The sequence below is a fragment of the Antechinus flavipes genome, chromosome 3, assembly GCF_016432865.1.
Source record: "Antechinus flavipes isolate AdamAnt ecotype Samford, QLD, Australia chromosome 3, AdamAnt_v2, whole genome shotgun sequence".
Classification (NCBI taxonomy): Eukaryota; Metazoa; Chordata; class Mammalia; order Dasyuromorphia; family Dasyuridae; genus Antechinus; species Antechinus flavipes.
In genome coordinates, this window is record NC_067400.1 from 453,035,633 (window position 1) to 453,058,612 (window position 22,980).

Below are 22,980 nucleotides of genomic sequence, written 5' to 3' on the forward strand. Positions count from 1 at the left end.
TAAATGACTATAATGTAAAAACAAAAGGCATCAACAAATCATTTTAAATGTTTTTAATGGGAAGTGAGAATTGGTATTGGTGATTATTTTGGAGAGTAATTTAAATAGGTAAAGACATCAATTACTTTTAATCTCTGGGTTTTGGTCTCTTTATCTCTGATGAGAGATTAGACTACATACTTCACAAAGGTCCCTTACAGTTCTATAACTCTCCATATCTGCAGAGGTCTTCAAATGCCAGACTGAAAAGTTTGACATGGAGCAAATCAAGTGCTATTGAAAAATCATTCCTCCATTATGGTAATGGTACATTGTGCCCTAAACAACATTCAATTGTGCAGCTTTCAAAATTCAAGAAATCCTGGCTAAATTGCTTCATAAACCCAAGTTATTTTTTGCCATCCCTCTTATATTTATACTGGAACACTACTTTCAATCATCAGATGTTACTTTGCCTTCTCTCATAAATCACTGCCTTTGCTTCCACTACTATAGTCAGTTAGTCAAGCAGTATATATTAAATGCTTCCTAGATGCTAAGCAGATGAGAATACAAAAAAGACATAAAGCAAATAAACAACAACCACAAAAAATAGTGCTCTGAAGGAATTCACAATTGAATGGGAAAGATAATCTTCAAACAACCATGTCCAAGTAAATGTATAAATTTACTAAAATGAGTCATCTCAAAAGTAAGGCATTGAAGACTGGAAAAGGCTTCTTGCAGAAGGTAAGTCATTTGATGGCTGGGGGATTCCTGCATACCCATCAGGAAAGTCTCTTCCTTCCTTCATGACTTAATCCAGATGTTTCTGCTTCCAGGAAGCTTTTCTGAATACTGTCCCCATTCTCCTGACTCCTGGGGAAAAAGTGACCTGTTCTTCTTCAAATTTCACTTAACCTAACTGCTTATCTCACTGTCTTATATCAAGTTTATTCATGAATTTGATTTTTCCTGTATTAAACTGTAAGATACTTTAGAGTCAGACACTGTATTTTTTCTACTTTTGTAGGTGAGTGCTGTATATGTAAATAGGAACTTAAGTATTTGGGCAGTTAGGTGGCACAATGGATAGAACACGAGGCCTGGAGTCAGGAAAACTCATATTCCTGAGTTTAAAATCAGCCTTAGACACTTACTAACTATGTGATTCTGGGCTAGTCACTTAAACTCTATTTCTTAATCCACCAGAGAAGGAAATGGCAATCCACTCCACTTTGCCATGAAAATCTCATATGAGGTCATGATGAGTTAGACACGATTGAGCAACAAATCAGAATCAGGAAGCTTTAGACAGATAGTTAGGTGGCAGAGTGGACCTGGAGTCAGAAAGACTTCACTTCAAATGTAGCCTCATCTACTTTTTAGCTGTATGACCTCGGGGACTTATCTCAATTTGTTTCAATTTGCTCTTCTGTAAAATACCACAATCAAAGCACCTATATCCTAGGATTGTTGTGAAGAGCAAATGAAAATATCTATAAATCATATAGCACAGTATCTGGCACATAGTAAATGTTATATTAGGGTAAACATTAGATAAAGCTTTTTAAAAAGAGCTATAGGGAAATATATGTTCCTAAATAGGGCTTCATAATCAAGGAGAAACAAATATTTTTTGGCTAATGAAGTGGTTTTCCCAAAGGCACTGAAAGAAATGGGTTAAGAATCCCAGAAATGTATTTAGGCAGGTAAGTGGTGCAGTGGATATAGCACCAAGCTTGGAGTCAACCATCTTCCTGAGTTCAACTCACACACTTAATAGCTGTGTGATCCTAGGCAAGTCACTTAACTATTTGCCTCAGTTCCTCATCTGTAAAATGAGATAAATGTCAAACCATTTTAGCATCTTTGTCAAGAAAACCCCAAATGAAGTGATAAAGAGTCAGATGGGACTGAAACAACTGAACAACAAAAATGCCTACTGAATTAAACAAAAAACAGAATTAAAGTTGCAGAAAACATTTTACAACTTCAAAAAACAAATTATATTTTTTCTTTTTAAAAAATGGTATTTCCTCTATGGCTTACTTATTTAGTATTAATTTAGTCAGCAAAAGCCACGAACAAAGACCTACTTGATTCCAAGTTTCTGGGACTTAAAGTGTAATCATGTCCAATCATGTCCTTGCTGAGTTAGCTGCTGAGTTTGGGTCCCCTTTACTGGGCTTGGAACACTTGGACCTCTAGAAATCTAGTAATGGGACTCAGTATCAAGAATATTTAAAGACCCAAAAGAAGACCTTTGGCACATTGGATAGATAACCTAAGAAGGATTTATGGGCGGAAATGGAAACAACATAGGATACAAAATCCTGGACAGATTGGAATGTGCATCCACATCAGTGAAATCAAAGAACAGTATAGGCAGAATCCTATATCACATAAAAATCTATTATATTAAAGAGGCTTTCCAACCAGGCTGAACAAGGATACTTTTATACTACAGCCAATGTGAGACAAAGAGTTCTGCATATAGAGAGGATGAAGAACAGGATAGTGGTTTATAAATTCACATAAAACTTAGTCTTTTAGGAATTTATGATGAAAACTGTTTTATATTTGTAAACAAATCAAGATTCTTTTCTTGTCCTCCAAGAAGCTGAGTACAGCTGCAGATATGTAATAGAGAGAGGCCCCAACTCTGTAGCCTAAAAGAGCAATCTACACCTTGTAAGGACCGTGGACAGTTCAGTAGATAAAGTGTACTGGGCTTGGAGTTAGGAAGACCCAGCCTGGCTGTTTGATAGCCGTGTGACTATGGCCAATTTACTTAATTTTCCTCAGAGGTCTCAACTGTAAAAGGGAGATAATAACAGCAGCCACTTCACAGTGTTATTGTGAGGAACAAATGAGATAATATTTGTAAAGTGCTACTTATGTGTCTAACACATAGCAGATACTTAAATGAATGCATATGCCCTTCCTTTGCCCTTATTCTTCCTGCTAGCCCTGCCAAAATGAGACCAAAGTCTTTTTGAGGTTGTTGTTCTTGTTTGTCTTGAAAAGGACCATGACATAAGACAGGTGATGCCATGACATGTAAGTGAACTGGATTTAAGTGAGGAAAGTCACCAGTCTTACTTTCCTCTCCAGAGCCATCTGGATCCAATGGCCAGATATAGATAAGGACTAGAGATAGCCCCAGATTTAGTGGGAGATCTTGCTCTTTTTAAGATAAGGTCTTCAACAGGTCTCAGTTTGACTGAAGCAACACCCAGTCAGTGATTCAGGCTAAGTAGCAATTGAGGCAAAAAAAATCAACTCTTTCACCTTGTTCCCCTTCCCTCCAAAAAACTATAAAACAATCTAAATAAATAAAGCTGGGAGGGGAAGATCCTCGTGTTTTCTGGTCAAAACAGAAATGATTGCTATTTACATTCACTTTGAGTGCCTCAAATAAGATTTATGTATTTATTTGTTTGAGATATCCATAGTGTAGTAAAAAGAGTACTGGGAATGGTGTCAGAAAGGCATGGGTTCAATTCTACCTGTGATTCTAGGCAAATAACTTCACCTCTATTTGTATCTGGCCACTAAGAATTATCTACCAAGTCACAGAAGTAGAGGGCATTTCCATAGGAGGAGTTCCATGCCATAAATTGTTTTTTTTTTTTTAATCTAAATAACCCATTTATTTTTCAAAAACAGATAATTAACACAACATTAACATATTTACATCATAGAAGACAGAACTCAGAATGATTACAGATAAGTATTAGACATAAGGTTGGGAGGCATTTCAAAATTCACTTACCCTCCTCCTCCAGTGATGTAGCTATATCCTCCAGTTCCCAGGCCATAGCCATAACGCTCTCCTAGAAACACTGGTTCACTCGAGTCATAACAGCTAAGGAGGTTCCGGAGCCTGGAGATACTAAAATGTCAAAAGCATGTATAATTAACAATTACTCCTTTCAAACACAATTCCTGAATAAATGTTTCATGGCTCCTAGGGCCTACTGTGTAATGTATACTAGCTATATGAAATTTTATTATAACTGGATTTAAAAAACATATAGGGGTAATTTTAAAAATGATTGAAATCAACCAACGGTCATCATAGTGGGATTATGAGGATAAGGGATAGCTATATATTACTCTCTGCAACTTTCCTCCCCTCTCTTAAAGATATTTTAAAAGGCTACCTCCACTAGATCTTTCCCTCAAGCCCTGAATAAAAATTCAAATTGACCAAGCTGCTTTTGAAATTATATAATAATGCTTTCATGTACTTCAAGGAGTTATGATTTCATTGCAGTGGGTATTCTCTATTTACACCAATGTAGACAGTAAACCTCTTGATAATTTAGGAGACAGTTTTCAATTGATTCCTTCTACGGTGACAATTTCCCCAAACTTTGCTAGTCTGTTCCTCAGCTGAAAGACAACTGGTCATCCCTGGGGCTGAACTAGAAGTTTTTAGAGTTTTGCAGTACCTTCCAAAACTTGCCTTGGAGAACCTAGGATCATTTCTGCATCACCTCAGGGTATTGAAAGAGGAGTTTAAGAGAGAAAAGCTTTTATGCATATAAGAAAGGTACAATTCCTTATTTGGCTTTTGCTCTAATAGATTCTGCCAGTTAAAATTTTGTTAAACATATTTCAGTCCTCAAGGAATCACAAGTAAGAGGTGTGCTTATAGTTCTGGTATCAATAACAAAAACTGTCTGTGGGAACTGTTCTGCTTTGGGAACCTTGGTCATACATAATAAATGTGCTAATCAATGTAGTAGATTGTTTTACTTTTTATGGAAAGATACTTTTTATAAGGATGTTGTTTATTGATAAATGATTAATGAGTCAAAACAAAATTATTAATTAAATATTTTTCACCTTCAAAAAATTTAAATAGCCTATATGGCAATATGAGTATATGAATATTTAATAAAAATTAAGGATAAAATTAATCATAATGTTAATCACAATATCTATATCTATATCTATATATATATACACACAAACTAGAAAATATGAATAGAGAAAAGATTAGATGGGGAAATATATGAACTAAAGCTTTGGATGTATGTCTAGAATCAGTATCCATGCAAGGATAAGAATGACTTCTTACCTTATTAATGTGTCATCATCCACAATCACTAACCAAGTTGTTGTATCACTGCTGTGATTCAAAAATCTTTCCAAAATTGCAAAGGTCTTTCCACAATGACCTAAGAAAAAGAGCAGTATAACACATATTGATTATCCACAGATATCAAGTGGGAGAGTCAAGCAGGCAAAATTGTTACTGCTGATATAAAATGTTATGTGAATGAAAATTGTAGTATTAGTGCTTATGTACTAAATGGAGACAAATAGTAAACATTTGAAAGTAAACTGAGCTAGGTTCTATTTCTATTTAACGAAAAGCCTAAATTTCAATTAGTTAAGTTATAAGTTATAATGAAAAGATAAATGTTACATTAGGATCAAAGAGGGATACTGGAAGTCATTTAGTCTAAGCCATTCCTGACTAATACATGACTTTATAACACATACAAAGATACAAAATAAGCTTGAAATAGTTCCAGTTTTCTTGAATTGTACTGACCAGTTTTGGGTAACTAAATGGTATAGGAGAAAAAATGCTGAACCTGGAGTCAAGAGAACCCAAATTTAAATCCAGTCTCAGACACTGAGTTGTGTCAGTTCTGTTTACCTCAGTTTTAGTCATCTGTAAAATGAACTGGAGAAGGAAATGGCAAAATACTCCGGTATATTATGCAAGAAAACACAAATAGGATCGCAAACAATTGGATGTGGTTAAAACAACTCACACAAAAACAGACCAATTCTGATTATAGCTTGAAATGGTTAACAATACAAACCAATCATATTACTCGTTTCAACGGAGATTCAGAATTAGCAGAGCTAAAACTAAAAATTACTGAGATTGGTGCAGTTCCTATGTTTGATAAATGAAGAAATGAATATCTAGTTTGTACATTTCTTTTACTCTTAGCTTCTCTTTTATTCCCTTTGAATCCTTTGTAGTGCATTTACTTTTGAAAGAGAAAGTAGGTAAAAATGTATGAAACTCAAGCCATTCAACTTTCTGGTTTAAAAAAGAAAGCTCAATCATTTTAACATATATTACTTTAAAAATATAAAATAGATATACCAAAATGGAATCATTATATATATATATATATATATATATATATATATACACACACACACACACAATTGGTTTTACAACATATATATGTATATATACATTATATACCAACTATATGGTATACTATTAACCACATTTTCATCATATCTACAGTAAACTAACTGATATTCAAAACTTCAACACTGATTCCCTGCTGACATGCTAAAAAGCAGTACCTGGAATAGGAGTTACAAAATATAGATTCCTTAGAAGGAAAATGTGAGACTGATTTGACTGACGGCCATAGTACTTTTGGTCATAAGTATAACAAAAAAGAAGAAATACCTTATTATTTTCTTCTACTTCCCCTGATCTGACTGGAAGTAGGAAAAATCCAGAGATAAAGGTTGGCTTGAAGATCCTTCAGTGTAATTTTATCTGATACTTCTCAAATTAGTCAAAGGTAACTTTAGATAAAAAGCACTAGCTAAATCATTAGGTTAGGTGCCTACTAAGACATCCTGAGTTGGAAGGAGAAGGCTAAAACATGACAGCTTTCCAGGAAAAATTCAGGAAATAAAGAAGTACTAATGTTCCCAAGCCACTAAAAGTCCAAACATCTACTCTATCCATCGCCAAAGCTGATAGCAGCTTCGGAGCTCAGGTGGATCTTGAAATTCTCAAAGGTTACAATGTTAAATATGAATATGATGGAGGTTTCTGACCATAGAAAAAAAGAAGAGAATTGATGAGGCTGTTAACAAGGCTCAGAGTACATCAAAATTAAGCTCTACAAAATTAACTATTCATATTTTCATCAAAGATCTTTGTGTTTCTTTAAAAATTATTATTCCAATTTTTTATACCTGTTTCAGGTGTCTATTAAGTATTATCTGTGTAATGTGAGACTTTATTGCTAAGAAAATGTTCAATTGCCTAAGAAGTTTGGCTTTGTCTATGTTCTACAAATTGAATTTATGGAACTAAATGGCTACCAAGTCTGAAGGAATCAAGGTAAGTGAGACTGTCCTCTGGTGGTGGTTCCCTAAAACTTCAGCAACATGATCCCTGGGGCTTAGAAAATATAATTGTTAACTTCACAAAGTAACAGCTAATGCTAGCAGTTCAATTTAATGTCTTGAAAAGTGGCAATCCATATATACTATGTTTAATATCTGCTAAATGGAATGCCTAATAAGATCTTACTTTTTTCAATCATGATATGAACATATACATAATATATGTGCATATATATGATGTGGATGTGCATAGATATAAACATATGTGTAAATATACACATATAAACATATATGTGTGTGTGAGTAAAATTCAGTCTTATATAGGTACAATTTTCATGTACTCTAACTACATTAGTTATGGTCTACAGAAAAACTATTGGGAATATATGAATAATCCTTTGTGGTTGATATAATTTATTACTGTTCAATTGCTTCATCCAATTCTTCATGATTGCAATTAGGATTATCTTTGCAAAGATATTCTAGTGATTTGCCATTTCTTTCTCCAGCTCATGCATATGATGCATAACTGAGATAAAGAGGGTTAAAATTTGTCCAGGGTCACATAGTAAGTATCTGAAATGTCCAGAATTGTACTCCAGATTCAATGAATTATCAATTCAATGAATTGAATTCCAATCTTGCTGACTCTCAGTCCAGTATAGTATGCACTGTGCCATCTTGCTGCTCCTATAAATGTAAAGATAATGCTTAAAGAAGTCATGGAAAGAGAGGAAAATGTGTAAGGTAAATATTTTTAAGATGGAATTATAATCTACTTGGAGAATAAACATTTGCCTTAATTATCATATTTATGGAAAGAAATACCTCTTACAAAAGCACTAATAAAATTAAGTGCTCACCTCTTTCTGTATTCGGCACTCCCAGATCAATAGTTGGAATTGAACTCTCTGAATAATCACTGTAATATTCAATAAGACTTGCCTGACTTTCCCAAGTCTGCTTTACAATAGGTACTGCGGAGGAAAAGTTAGAGAGAAAAAGAGATTACAATAACATACCTAAATGTGTAGGCAGCAGAAGCAACTCAGAATTTTAACATCTATAACGCAGTAAGATGGCCACTTGTCCTTAAGATGCCCTAGGACTAAGAGCTTGTTTGTTACCCTGAGAAAAACTATCATTGAATGGGATGACAGTACGTGATTAAAATCCACTTCTTGATCAACATGTTCAAAGCCTCTTGGGGCAATAAGTTCTGCCTTTATGATGACGAATGCATTTATTTCCCTATATGAAATCCTAGTCAATTACATCAATGTTATATGTAAAGCTCAAATTTAAATTAATCTTTTTCTTCCCCACAAAAATGTTAATTTAAAATCTACTTTTTAAACCATCATTTTTAGCTCAGCTTAAAAAAACTATTATGCTATTCTCAGCTAATCTTAGTGTTTTCTTCAGAGATTATCCTTAAGTAGTCTGTATATATCTTATTTATGCAGAGTTGCTTGCATACTGCTTTCCCCAACAGACTGCAAGAGAACAGAGACTTATTTTTGTTGTTGCCTTTCCATGTACATCTAAGGCTTAACATGGTGTTTAGCACATAGTAAATATTTAATAAATACTTTTGATTGGTGAACTCTCAAATGGACATATCTAGCACTCATCTTTTTTTTTTTTTTTTCCATTTTTAAGTTCCAGTGCTACATCACCAACTGCCTGCTGGACATCTCTTGCATAAGTACCTCAAACTTAACCTCTCCAAAATGGAACTCATTATTTTTCCCCCTAAAAGTTGTCTTGATTCCTGACTTCTCTATTCTGGTTGAAGACACTACCATCCTTTTCATCCTCCAAATCTGCAATTTCATGGTGGTTCTCAAAGCTTCCTTTTCTATCCCTTTTTCCCGTCCCATTTAATCAGTTGCCAATCTTGTTGATTTTACTTTCACAACAACTCTTGCAATCATCTCCTTCTACTCACAACATGGTAACCTTGATTCATTCATTTATTCTCTTTCTCTCTCTGCCTTTCCTTCTATTTTTCCCTCTCTCTGTCTCTGTCTCTCTTATCTTCCCCGCTCTATTTCTGTCTCCCCCCACTCTCTCACTTCCCCCCACCCCCACCCACCCCACACACTATCTAACTGATTTACCTTTTCCCTCCAGTTTCTCTCCTGGGAATTTATTCTCCATATAACTGTCAAACTGGTGTTTCTGAAGCACAAAACTAATTATGTTACTCCCTTCTTCAAAACACTCCAGAGGGTTCCCTAACCTCTGGGACAAAATGCAGATCCTCTGTTTGGCATTTAAAGTTCTTCACAGTCTGGTTTTGACTTATTTTTCCAGGCTGATTACACATCATTCCCTCTCACATTTTATGTCAGGCTATTGCCCCATATGTGATTTTCCATTTCCTATATCTTTGCTTTGCATCTCTCATAACCAGAATGTTATCCCTCCCTTCTTAACTCCAACAACTGATTGATTCAACTGCCAAGAAATTTTTAGGGCCCAACAACTCTTGAATCCCCTTCAAGGCTTATCTCAGATATCACCTCACTTAATTCATCTATTTTAAATGCTCCTCCTATCCCCAAATTATTTCATACTTTGCATATATTTTGCAATTGCTTATTTGTTTAAATGTGGAAAATAAACTCCTTGCAGACAGGGACTGTTTTGTAATTGCCTTTGTATCTCAAGCTCCTAGCATAGTGTCTGGCACATAGTAATCTTTTAAAAAATGCTTGTTGAATCAATGAATGAATTAATATATTAAAGTGATCAATCCTAATCCCATACTAAAGTAATCTTCATACTAGATATGGTCTTATGATTTTTCCATAGTCACAGAAGATATAGTACACATATGTTTTCACTTTAGTAAGAGGTATATAAATGAAATTCAAGGTAGGGTTGCCATAAAATTCTTCATTTTATTCTCACCTTCCAAACCCTTGTGCAATTAAAATCTTAATCAGGGCACTGAATTGGCAGCTTATTTTTGCATATAATAAAGAAAATGACTTACCATAAAATAGGACTCTCAGGAGCATGCAGTCACTATATGTTCACACTCTTGGGTAAGATATCCTCCATTGCATAACACTGGAAGAAGCTGTGAGGAAAAGTCAAGAATTTCCCTCAGTCTTCAACATGTGTTCTTGCAAGGTGTACAAATTGTGCATTCATTTTCCTTGGCCTTTAGCCTTCAGTTCCTTTTTGCTCTGAAAACTAATCAGGATGGGTGATTCTCTACCAATGAGCAGATTCAAATATAACTGAAATAAAAATCAAGGTTGACTTTCCTCCTACATCCAACTACATTCTTCCTGCTGGAGTTTTAAATAGTAGTTATCTATATCTCAGGACAGTTCTCTTTCTCAGAGCCCCTTCTTTTTGCTTAAAATAGTAATTATTAGATGCCAGAGAGGCTAAAAACTGGCAATATCCTGTAAGAGGATTGATTTTCCTTCTACAATACATGAAATAAAAGCTCTCCCAATTTAGCCAAATTTTTAAAGGTATGAACAATTATTATTAGTATCATTAAGGTATCATTAATGCTCTTGGTTAGAGAATTGTACATCAGATTAACTGATCACTGTATTTCTAAAGGACTGAATGTTGAAAAAAATACCATTTACAGTTATAGATTTCACTTTCAATCAATTCAATTTAACTTGATTAAATTCAACGATTAAGTGACATCATGCTAGTGTTTGTCATTTCACACATCAAGATATCAGATTAAAAGGGAGTGCCTCTTCAGAAAGGTTAGTTTACAACAAAATAATTAAAAGTAAAAGCAATTAAGAAGGTTAAAAAATACTTCTATTGTGAAAAAGCTCAACTATATAAATTACATATATCTTCCATGTGAATTTAGAGGCTCCTTAACAAAAGGAGCAAAACAGTACTCTGAGGTATACAATAGGCATATTTATCCTTCTATGCTTCACTGCAAAAATGACTTAAGCCAAATATGGAAATAATCCTCAGATGTGCTATATAGCTGCCCTGCAATCAACGATAGCCTTTGGCCTACCGAGGAAGAAATTATTATGTTAATTATATATGATGTTGAGTCTCTTTGCATTTGCCTGATTACTTAAAAATGATTGGCATTTTCTCAATGGGACAGATCCAGGACCACAAAGAGGAATATACGTGCATGTATATTTTTTTATACAGTATATATATATATATATATATATATACTCTATGTGGGTATGATATACATGTAAATATATGTATATTTTATAAATATATGTGTGTATACTATATAAGACTACACACTAAAGTGAAAAAATTTCATGGAAGTGATTAAAATCATTTTGCCCCACTGATTGAAAGTGACATCTCCAATTAATTTGTATCTTCAACCACTTCAGAATCCATAGGGAGTACTCAAGAACTAGCTTTCATCTGCAATTATTAATCTAATTACTTCTTCTAACAAGGAAATTGTCTTCCACCTGGGTTCCTTGTAACCCAAGCTTTACTTATATACCTATTTAAGACCCATACACTATACTGTTCATTACCTGCCTACCCACCAAATTATTCAATCAAAGAGAGAAAAGTAGGCAGGGGAAAATCCTAATGTTTGTTTTAGTAGATTGATGTGGATTTTACTCTGTGATGCAAAATTTCAGTGGTAAAGCTATCTACCTTTTCCTAATCTAAAAGAGAACAAAGCATTTATTTATTTATTTAAGAAATCAAGAAGCTGTGAAAAGGAACTGAAGGCTGAATAAGTAGCAATTTTGCCTCTTTAATTAGATGGGAGACAGCAGGAAGATGGCACATCACAACCCACCATTTAATGAGCAACAACAGCGGCTGCTACCACATACTTGAGACATGTACATGATCTGCATAAAAAAAGCTAAGGTAAAGAAGATTCTTAAAATTTTCTCACAGCTCCCATTACACAATGAAAAATATATGCACCCAAGAGCAATGAATCAAGCTGAATAAAAACTCCATTGGTTTTCCTTATTTAAATAGTATTTTGCAGCATTTAATGCTATTTGTTATCCTTATACAGGTTTTTAAAGTCTGTTTAAAAGCCTTACCCATGTTCAGAACTTAATAGAAATGCTGTTATATAGATAGAGTAGATATGGATTTTCTAAGCTAAGTTGAAAAGTATGTGTCGATAAAAATTTGATGTTTTAAGTAGAGGTACAGAGTATCACAGATATAGAGTTCAAATAGGCTGGTTCCATCAAACAGCTACTTTCCCTTCATATTAATTGAGAATAACCACAACATTTTTCTTCTGAACACTAGTCTTCCTCCTTTATTGCTAGTTTATCTCAGGAAGTAAAAACTGAATTCCATTTATGTCATTTTGTATTCCCTTCATGTCCATTTATGTGTTAAATAAATCAAGTTAATACATTAAAAGCAAGAATGGAATTTTCTTGAGAGCAGTTCAATCTATCCTTACAAGTTATTAATATTTTATGTAATCATCAATGATAGTTTTATTGCCAGAAAATGTGTATTGAAAGAGAATACTAGTACATCTTTGATTAGGGAACAGAGTAAATTGAGTTGTAGGTCAGAAGTTTAAATCTTTTTTCAGATATTTAGTAACTGTCTGACCTTGGGGAAAGTCTGACTCAGTTTCCTGATCTGAAAATGGAGATAAACAACACTACCTTCTTCCCAGAATTGTTGTGAAGAGCAAATGAAATGGTATTTGTGAAGTATCTTGCAAACCTTAAGGAACTATATAAATGCTAATTATCATCATAATTGTATTAATATTATTTAACATATAATATTGAAACTATAATAAGTAAACCAATTGTTACTCTATAATCTTGTGCCTACTCCCTAAAGTTTGATGGGGCAGAGGAATTGATCATTTTTCTAGTTTCTTTCTCCTCTGCTTCTTGTCTATTCTGTGTTTATCAGCATCTCCATCAGAGTATATGTAAGGGCAGAAAAAAAACAATGACACTCAAGACCTAATTTTTCTGCTTAGGAGTATATAATTAGAGTTGGAAAAGGACTCTAAGGTATCATCTAATTCCAATCCCATATTTTTTAGATAAGGAAACTGAGATTTAAGGAGGGTAGTGATTTATCTGTAGTCACACAGGTAGTAAGCAATGGAAATGTGATATAAACCAATTCCTCTGACTCTAGAGTTGGTATTCTTTCAAATTTAGCATGCTATTTATTCATAGCTCCCTGTTACTAATAATTAATTTGGTTTAGTCATTTCATTCATGTCTCATTCTTTCTAAACCCATTTGGATTTTTTTTTGGCAAAGATAATGGAGTGGGATTTGCCGTTTTCTTTTCCAGTTCATTTTACAGATGAGAAAGTTGAGACAAAGAGAGTTAATAAACTTACCCAGGGTCACACAGAAGTAAGTGTCTGAGGACAGATTGGAACTCAGAAAGATCAGTATTCCTGAATACAGACCCAGTACTCTATTCATTTTGCCACCTACCAGCCCACTAATAATTAATAACACTACCAAAATAGATGGCAAGAAAGGGAAGCCAAATATTCCTAACCTAAGCTGAAACTGTATTTGAAGGGTTTTTTTTGTGATTTTTTATTTCATTCTGTGTTCCTCAATTTAGAAAAATAAAGAGTTGGCTTTTGTGAGCTTCTAAATGCTGGCTTTTTAAAGCTGATCTTCAAGAGAGAATGTTCTCATCATCAATGCTATTAAATAGTATTAAATGTGTATGTGAATGCACATTGTACTGCTTTGCATCATATTTCTTGTGGCATCATGGATATAGAGCTGGAAATAACCTCAGTGTCTATCTAATCCAGCCTCCCATTTTATAGACAGGAAAATTGAGAGATGAAATGACTTGACCAGAGTGACACAGGTCTCCAGTGACAGAGATCTGTGTGAACCCAGGCTCTATGACTCCAAAGCCAACGGCCTTTCCACAATGGTGCTCTCTCTTGGTTCTTCATGGCAATAGCTCTCTCTTTATTCCCCATAGCAATAGCTCATGACCTTTATGAAGAAAATATGGCACTTCTCCCAATCAGATGGTAAAGGACTGGAAAGACCAAAGCTCCAAGTTTCTTAAAGCTTATAACAAATTCAAGGGTCATAGGAAAATTAGAAATTCTCTCACACTGGAATGTTTCTTTGAACAAAAAAAAAAAAAAAAAAAAAAAAAAAAAGGTATTGCATTCAAATGAGTTTTGCAACAGACTTAAATAGAAATTCAACCAGGTTTCAGAATAATCACAAATGTTTACTATTCCCTGTGATTAGAGCCAAATAGTTAAAAGAAATCAACATATTTGGTTGCTTTAGGAGCTGAAATGTTTGTTTGTCTGGTCAATTCCCATAATCATAGCATTACACATTATTAGAAGTGATGATTAGGCTAGAGCACTCACTTTATAAATGAAGTACTGGCAGTCTAGAAAAATTAAGTGACTTGTTTGGGATCAGAGAGCATGTCATTGGCAGAAGCAGGATTAGAATCCAGGTTCCTGAATCCCATGTCAATTTTCTTTCCATTGTGTCACTCTCTTCCTGCTTTTATATTCTTTTATTTAATAACCACTTTTTAAAAAATAAGGCTAAAAGCAAGTTAGTAAGTGAGGTTATTTTTGGTTTTTGTGAAATAAGGTTCCTATCTTTCACTGCTTCATCTTTCAATATTCCACTCACAAAATTCCATCTAATTTCAAGCTGTATTAAGTCATTTCTTGTCCCCTTTATCCAGTCATCCAGCAATTTCTGATGATACTTAAATAGATGGAGAAAGGCAAAAATACGTGTGCAGGCAGGATACTCTCTTTTCTTCTAGGAGGAAACACTTTTGAATCTTTTTTTTAAAGCTTATATTAATAATGTCTTAAATGTTATTATGGCTTTACAATGAAATGTAACATTCTGATAGTCTGCCAACAACATGTTGCATATTATAACAGATATCTGGATTCATCTTCATTTTGCTACTCCAAGACTTATCTCAGGTTCTTTTTTTTTTTGTTAAGAATTATGGTTCTATGCACATTTAACATATATTGGATTACTTGATATCTAGGGTGTGAAAATGGGGGAAGGGAGGAGAAAAATTTGGAACACAAGGTTTATTCAAAGGTGAATGTTTAAAATTATCTTTGGATATATTTTGAAAATAAAAATCTATTATTATTATTTTTTAAAAATATGGTTCTAAAGGGATTTTGAGTGTGGCAAAAGCTTTCCCCATCACCTAACTTTGTAGGACAGAATGATCAGGGGAAGGAGATATGAGGCTTCAAAAAAAGCCATGGGACTGTCATTTTCTGCTCAGAACATGTATTGGTCTCTCCAAACCTTCTTTAGCCTAGCATCTAGACAGCCAGCATAATGTGGGAAGAGGGATCTATTGCCACAAAGCCAGATCTAGCAGTCTGCACTTCCATTTCTAATTCAGCTGGAACTTAAGACAGAGCGCTGGACTTGGAGTCAGAAAGACCTAATTGTGTGACCCTGGGCTAATCACTTAGCTAAACCTCAGTTCCTTCATCTATTAAATGGGAGGTGATAACTATCCCTACTTCACAGTATAAAATTGAAAATCATATGAGGTAATATATATATATAATCTACAAACATTCATATGCTACCCAGATGTGAACTATCATTATTATGCTGTTGTTGCTGTTTTGCATACTCAGAGAAAAATTAATCTGTCAATATTATTAAGTACCTACTATGTGCCAGGCACTGGAAATACAAAGACAAAGGCAAAAATGAAATAGTCGCTGCCCTCACGGAGCTTACATTCTATAGGTGGAGGTAACATATATACATATAAGCATAAACAAAATAAATGCAAGGTGATTTTCCAGGGGGAGACACGAGAAACTTGGGATGGGGATCAATCAAAAAGAAACCTCTTATATAAGGAAGGATAGGATGATGGATTTAGATCTAGAAGGGAGTTTAGAGGCCATTTAATCCAGCCCCTCATTTTAAAGATAAGAAAACTGAGGCCCAGACAGGAACTTATCCAAGATCACAGACAACAAATAGCAGGGCTAGGATTGGAAACCAACTTATTTGATTCCAAGTCCAATGCCCTTAACATTGTTTGCCACAATGTCATATTATCCATCTCAAGAGCACTCCTTGGCAGTACAACAAAAAACCTGTATTTTCCAAAAGTCTTCTCAATTCCAGACTTAGTTAATAGAGCTCTCCTGTTTTATCTCTATTTCATTTACTAATAATACAGTTATTATAAATGTTTTCTTTAGAGAAATGAACAGTAAAATCTAGGAGGGGGATGGATCAGGGACAGTCTTCAAAATTTTCATTGGACCCACTTAATATTTCTTTTCCAAACTTTTCACAAGCAATACATGAAACCCGATCACCAGAACCAGAATTTCAATGAGAATCAAAGATTCTGCATAGTTCAAATTAATTAAATATTTTTGACATGTTATCCCAAGAGATATTCTTTAAACTTTCCAGTTTATGAATAAAAATGGAGTTTAACAGGCATTTAAAGATGTTATGAATTCATATTTTGATTTCATATGAATTCATAAAGTTTAACCTTTTTTTAGTTTACCTGTCAAAATGAGAAATACTGTTTAATGCAGATTTCACTGGTTGCCCCCTTTGTTTCTGTCTAATTCTTGTGCTTGTGCCCTTATAAAAAGAGGAGCACATTTATAAAATCCAATAAAAACAAATGATTCAGAACATACTTCTGTCATCATGAAACTTCTTGCATGTTTTTACAGCAACAAAAACAGCCATCTCCTTCACTGGATTTCCCTATGAGGCAATAAGAAAAAAATTTCATGCATTGATAACTTAAAGTATTTCTTTTAAAGATATAAAATCAAGCATCAGCTATCCAAGTGCATAAAAAGTGACTTTTTATGTAATTGAACCTAATCCTGCTCCCCAATTAAGATTAGGCAAAGAATGGAGGACATCATTTTAATAACAATGAAAGTAGCTCTTTCCTCATTTTTAATGAACAGGATGGAGTATGCCTAGAAACAGGGACCATTTAGAAAGGAGAATGGAATAAGAGAATAATAGAGAATAGAAAATAAGAGAAAGAAGACCTGGACTCTTGTTCCAGCTCCATGCTAGTTGGTAGCAGAACCTTTAGAAATTTATTTCATCTCCATATGGGCCCCCATTTCTTTATCTCTTACAAATATGTGATTTGGACAATGCTTATGATTATGATAATAGCATCTAATATTGTTATGGTGCTCTGAATTTTGCAAAGTACTTTACACATATTATTTCATTTGATCTTCATACTAAATCGAAGCAGATACCAAGCCACCTTTCCTAACTTCCTCATTTAGAAATATTAACAACTCATTTTTAAAATGATTCTAGTCTGAACCTTTTGGACAAATGTGACAGAGAAACCTCATCAGCTTTTGTTTAACTATCAATTTCAAAACAATGTCATGTTCCCTTTTTCTAATTAATCCAGGCAGGTTGTTGTTCAGTAATTTTTAGTAGTGTCTCACTCTTCATGACTTCATTTGAAGTTTTCTTGGAGTCTGTCATTTCCTTTTCTAGCTCATTTTAGAGAAGAGGAAACTGAGGCAAATAGGATTAAATGACTTGCCCAGGATTACACAACTAGTCAAAGAGAAATGACATTATTCTCTACAGCTGTGCCAAAACTTAAATGACTATTGTTCTTATTGATAAAGCAAATTGTTAAATGAAATGATATCAAAATTCTAGATGAGTTCTTGTTTGCTTTTGATTATAAAACATTCCTTGTTCAAGATCTTATAAATTGGAACTTCAAAATTACTTGTGTTAAGAGAGATATCCATGGGAATGAGGTGAGTGTTGAGTTTGAATATTTTTCTCTCTAGGAAAAAAAAAAAATATATATATATACACTTACATTTAGAATAATCATAAATTAATTCTTGTTTTTGTTAGATTTATGTGTATAATACAGAATAGAGAATTTTCTTCTCCACCTTTTAGGTAGTACTATCCCAAAAAGAGGTAAAATGAATGGCCCTTGGACATGCAGATGGAGTCTGAAGAGATTTTATACTCATATACTCCTATAAAAGAGATTTATACTCATATTGAATCCAAATTCATCATTCTATTCTCACTATCATCTTAAGGTCTCTTCTGCTCTCAAATATAAAACCTAGTTTTGAGTACGTTTAATTTTAAGGGCAGACATTCTGAATTTGTTAGTAAGGACCATCCTCTATAGATGATTTTTGTTGTTGTTGCCTTTCAGAAGGCCTGTTTTCAACCAGAAACAGGATCCTACTCATAGTTAAGGAAATGTTTAATCTCATGAAAAACACATGAGCTCAAGTACCTTCCCTAATTAGCAATATAGTATTCATTGTGCACATGTATCAAGACGCTAAATGTGCATATGATGGATGTTTGCATTTTATTCTTTCTAGATGGAAAGATGTGAAGGACAGGACTCATTACTTCTCTATATATTATAAAATACCTCCTTAGCTCTTCTGCTAATAAGACATCACTAATACAAAGAATTTTGTCAGTATGGGGAACTCTTGGTGTAAGAACTTTACCAATTAGGATCACAGTCTAGCTACTATTTACTAGGAAAATCTTAAGGCACAAAAATTCAGCAAATTTTTCGGAGTCATAAGGTTACTAAGTTTTTGAGGAGTGCCTGGATCCCTTATTTTCCTGACTTTATCCACTGTGGCCTGCTGCCTCTTTGAAAGAAGAGGAAGAAGAATATCTTTTATATGATGATACAGACACAAAGTACTATTCGTAATTCCCATGTTTACTCTCTCCATATCCAATTGACCTTCCACTCTGCTTACAGATTTATTTTCTTTATTTTTGGATATGGTCATGTCATTCTAGTCCAAAGTCCTTCAACATCTCCTAATTGCCCACCAAATAAAGTTTTTTACATTCAAAACTATTCATATTTAAGAGACATTTTAAAAATGTCTGAATTGAATATTGAAATGAAATGTTTCATTTGATAACAACAATAATCTTATATAATTTTTTAATATAATATGTTATGGTTTACAAAATATATTTTTTCACAAATGTAGTCATACAAGGAAAATCCTTATTTTATAGATGAAGACACTGAGGCTCAGAGTAATCAAGTGATTTGTTCAAGGTCATATAGCAGATCTAGGGCTCCCATTGAAATCTTTTGACCCCAAATCTAATGTCCTTCTTCCCACCACAATTTATAACAAGTGTTCAGTATGGGTTGACATTAATGATTAGATACAGAATCTGCTCATTTGTCCACCACCTGTGAATAATTATTAGGACTCATTGAATCTATAGTATTGTCAAAGGTGCCAAAACAGCATGAAGCACAGCCAATAAATTTGATATATAAGGTAATTTTACCTATGGTACTCACACAAAGCGGTAGAAAAGTACGAAACATTGTAGCACAACCGGTAGTCGTAGGAGAGCTCATATCATCTGTGCAAAATTCAGGCACCGAGGTAAGATGTGGTCCATTACCTTTGTCCCAAATGTAGAGAGCAATCTATTGTAAAATAGATGATTGGCAATGATTACAGGAAGATAATAACAATACATAAAGTTAAAAAAGGACATAAAGCAACAATTATCTTGATATTGGTCAAGAGACCAATTACATTTGGTCATATTATTTATTAATTACATTATGGTTATGTCTTCTCAGTAAACCAGCATTCTGAGTACTAAAGGATTCCCAAGTAGATACATGAGTTTTGTAAAGCCATAAAACTCCCATCAAAATACTACAAGAAATTCATTAGCCACCACCACCAACAAAAAACCTAACATCTTCCCCCAAGCTGCCTTCTCTTTAAAAGAAAATTGCATTCATTGGCAACCTCAATTATTTGCAATCAAAAAGAGGAAGCAGTAGCTCATGTTCCCTCCCACCACTACATTCAACACTTATTTTGCTTTCGTTTTCTTCATTAAGGAAAAATCTTTAAAGTTGAGAACTATATAACAAAATGAACCTCAAAATAATTAAGGAACTAGAAAAGGAGAGAGACAGAGAGAGAAAAAGGAAGAGAAGGAAATAAAAGATTAGTTGTGTTTCATGAGATCAAATTACCAGATCAGGATAAACTTTTTCCTAAGACATTAAAAAACCATATAGATATGACTGTTGAGTCACCATCACTGGTATTTGAAAAATATTAGGAGAATGAATGAGATAAATACTCAAGTTCTGGAGCCCAGAGTCTGTCATCTGCCTTTTTTGAAAAAAAATAAAAGTGAGTTCTTCAAACAAGGCCAGTAGGCTTTACTTTAATTACTAGCAAGAGTCTAAAGCATAATCTTAAAGGGAGGGATTGGTAACTCTTAGAAAGGGAGTGAGTGCCCACTAAAAAACATGAGTCATCAAAGACATGCCATACTAACATCCTGTGCTTTTTTGAGAGTGTTATTAAACAGATTAGGCAGAGTGTAACATGCATGTAGAGTACAGATGGGTTTCCCTACAGCCTTTTTACCAAGTTTCTCATGATGGAGAAATGAAGCCTGGATTCAGAATTGGTTGATTTATATAGGACCTTAAAAAGCATCAATGAATGGATAGATAATAAGATGAGGGATATTTCTAATGAAGTACCCTAGAGTTAAACCTTGACTTTGCGAACAAGTTGGAAGAATTAAAAATCTTAATTAAGATGAAATTTGCTAGCTATAAATGCCATATATTTGGATTTAATAATAATAACCAGCATTTATATTCAGTCATTTTTTCAGTATTATCTGACTCTGTGGGTCCATTTGGTGTTTTCTTGGCAAAGATACTGGGAATAGTTGGTCATTTCCTTCTCCAGTTCATTTAATGGATGAGAAAACTGAGGCAAACAGAATTAAGTGACTTGGCCAGGCACATAGCTATTAAGTGTCTTATGCTAGATTTGGACTCAGTTCTTCCTGACTCCACGTCCAGCATTTATTCATTGTACCACCTAGCTAGTCTGAAATTTGCTTTAAAAATACTGTATCATTTTATCCTCTCAACCACCCTCTGGTTTTAGGTGCTATCATTATGCCCATTTTGTGGAGGAGGAAACTAAGACAGCTTTAACAACTTGCCCAGCATAACGTGCATAATAAGTATTTGAGGCTAGATTCTAACAGTTATTCCAGACTCCAGCTCTAGCACTCCAACCATTATACCATCTAGCTGCCTGATGGAACTAATGTAGAATGAGACATTGCTAGAAGTTTTAAACTGGTCCAGTTGTGTTAGGGATTATTGCAGTATGTGTTTGACACCTCTAAAACAGTGAATTCCTAGTTTTCAAGCTAGAAAGGACCTGAAAGTAGTGCGAGAGGGGACAGGGTAAGTAATTTTGTTTTTTGTTTTTTAATTTTAATTTAAAAAAAAATTGGGGGGATAAGTATTTTTAATAATATTGAGTATGTCCAAGTCATTGTGCAGAGTACTTCTTACATATATTATCTCATCTGATCCTCAACCTTAGAGATCATCTAATTGACCCCTTCTTCTTACAGAAGAGGATTAGAAAAGTAAAGGAACTTTCCCCCAAAGCCAAGATTAAAATCTAGGTCCTCTGGATCTACATCCTATATTTTTTCACTGCACCTTCCTACTTTCCTTTTCAGGTATGGTTTGTGCTAAATGACTTCTGGGACTCCTCACAATTGCCATAGTGAACATTTAAGGTTGTAATTAAAAGTCTGCCTTAAGATAGTAGCCTGCATGGATAGTAAAACAAAATGCTGAATAAGTAATAATATAAAATCAGCCAGAAGTACAAGATCACATGGGTGAGCTCAGTAAAAATGAGCACAAGTTTCTCTTGAGCAGAACTGAATATATGATCAGGGAGATGTGAAATAATGAATGTTTAATAATGAGCTATACAACTTATCTTAGGGATACCTGGTAGCTCTTCACTTTTACCAAAAATACAAAAAGACACCTGTTCCCTGAGCTGCTTGCTTCTAATTAGCCTTGGGAAAGATGACCCATACAACCACCAACCAGGTTAGGAAATATAAGGTGGAGCTACTATAAATTCATACTAGGTGGCACAGTGGCGAGTGCCAGGCTTGGAATCAGGAAGACCTGAATTTAAATTCTACCTCAGACACATCCAAGCTGGGAAATCGTAGCCAAGTCATTTCCCTTTGACCCACCTCAATTTCCTCAACTATAAAAATAAATAATAGTAGGTCCTATTGAAGAAGGGACCCTGAAACCCAAAAACTTCTTGAAGGAGAAAATCTCCTTCAACTCTGCCTCAGTGAGGGACCTCACCAGAGAGAAAAAAGACAGTTTCATTCTATTATCTAGGAGGGATTCAGTCCTGAGCAAAAGAATTCCAAACCTATTCAATTAAAGATCTTCTATTCTATTCTATTCAAATTCCAGCTCAAGCTAAAACCCAGCTTGTAGATGAGCCAACTTGGGACTCCACCCGCTAGCTCCCACTGGGTCTGACCTGCTCGGGCTGTTCCAGGTTCCACTAAGACACCCAATATAACAGCTTCCTTCAATGAAGGTCTTTTGCAGATGGACCTTGGTATCTCCCTTTGCTGCCAGGACCTTCTGTCCACTGAGAACTGCATTCTCAGTACAAAACTACATTTTCCAATAGATCTGTCACTACAGAGTCAGTCTCTTGGTAAACTGATTTCTATCTAACAATAAACTTTCATTTTGCAACTCATAATTCAGTAGTAAGTGAATTCTTTCATTCCTAAAACCTGCGGCTCATTTAAAAGGGGATTCTTAGCAATTCTCTTATATAGTTGTAAAATGTTTAGCACAGCATCTGGCACATAGTTAGGTATTTAGTAAATGTTCATTCCTTCCTTCTTCGCCTTCCCACCAGTTGCTCCACATTCCTTGACTTGGGTT

The 22,980-nt window shown here is 34.3% G+C and overlaps 1 protein-coding gene across 2 annotated transcripts in view; it reads right to left on the bottom strand.

Annotated features, from left to right (window-relative positions):
- B3GLCT (beta 3-glucosyltransferase) overlaps window positions 1-22,980 on the bottom strand; it is a 133,322-nt gene that overhangs the window by 13,367 nt on the left and 96,975 nt on the right. For both annotated transcript variants that reach the window (XM_051986498.1, XM_051986499.1), the window contains exons 9-13: window positions 19,489-19,620; window positions 16,805-16,874; window positions 7,980-8,093; window positions 5,072-5,171; window positions 3,758-3,877 (exon numbers count right to left, since the gene is read on the bottom strand). In XM_051986498.1, the coding sequence (XP_051842458.1) occupies window positions 3,758-3,877; window positions 5,072-5,171; window positions 7,980-8,093; window positions 16,805-16,874; window positions 19,489-19,620 (536 nt within the window). The remainder of the gene's footprint in view (window positions 1-3,757; window positions 3,878-5,071; window positions 5,172-7,979; window positions 8,094-16,804; window positions 16,875-19,488; window positions 19,621-22,980) is intronic.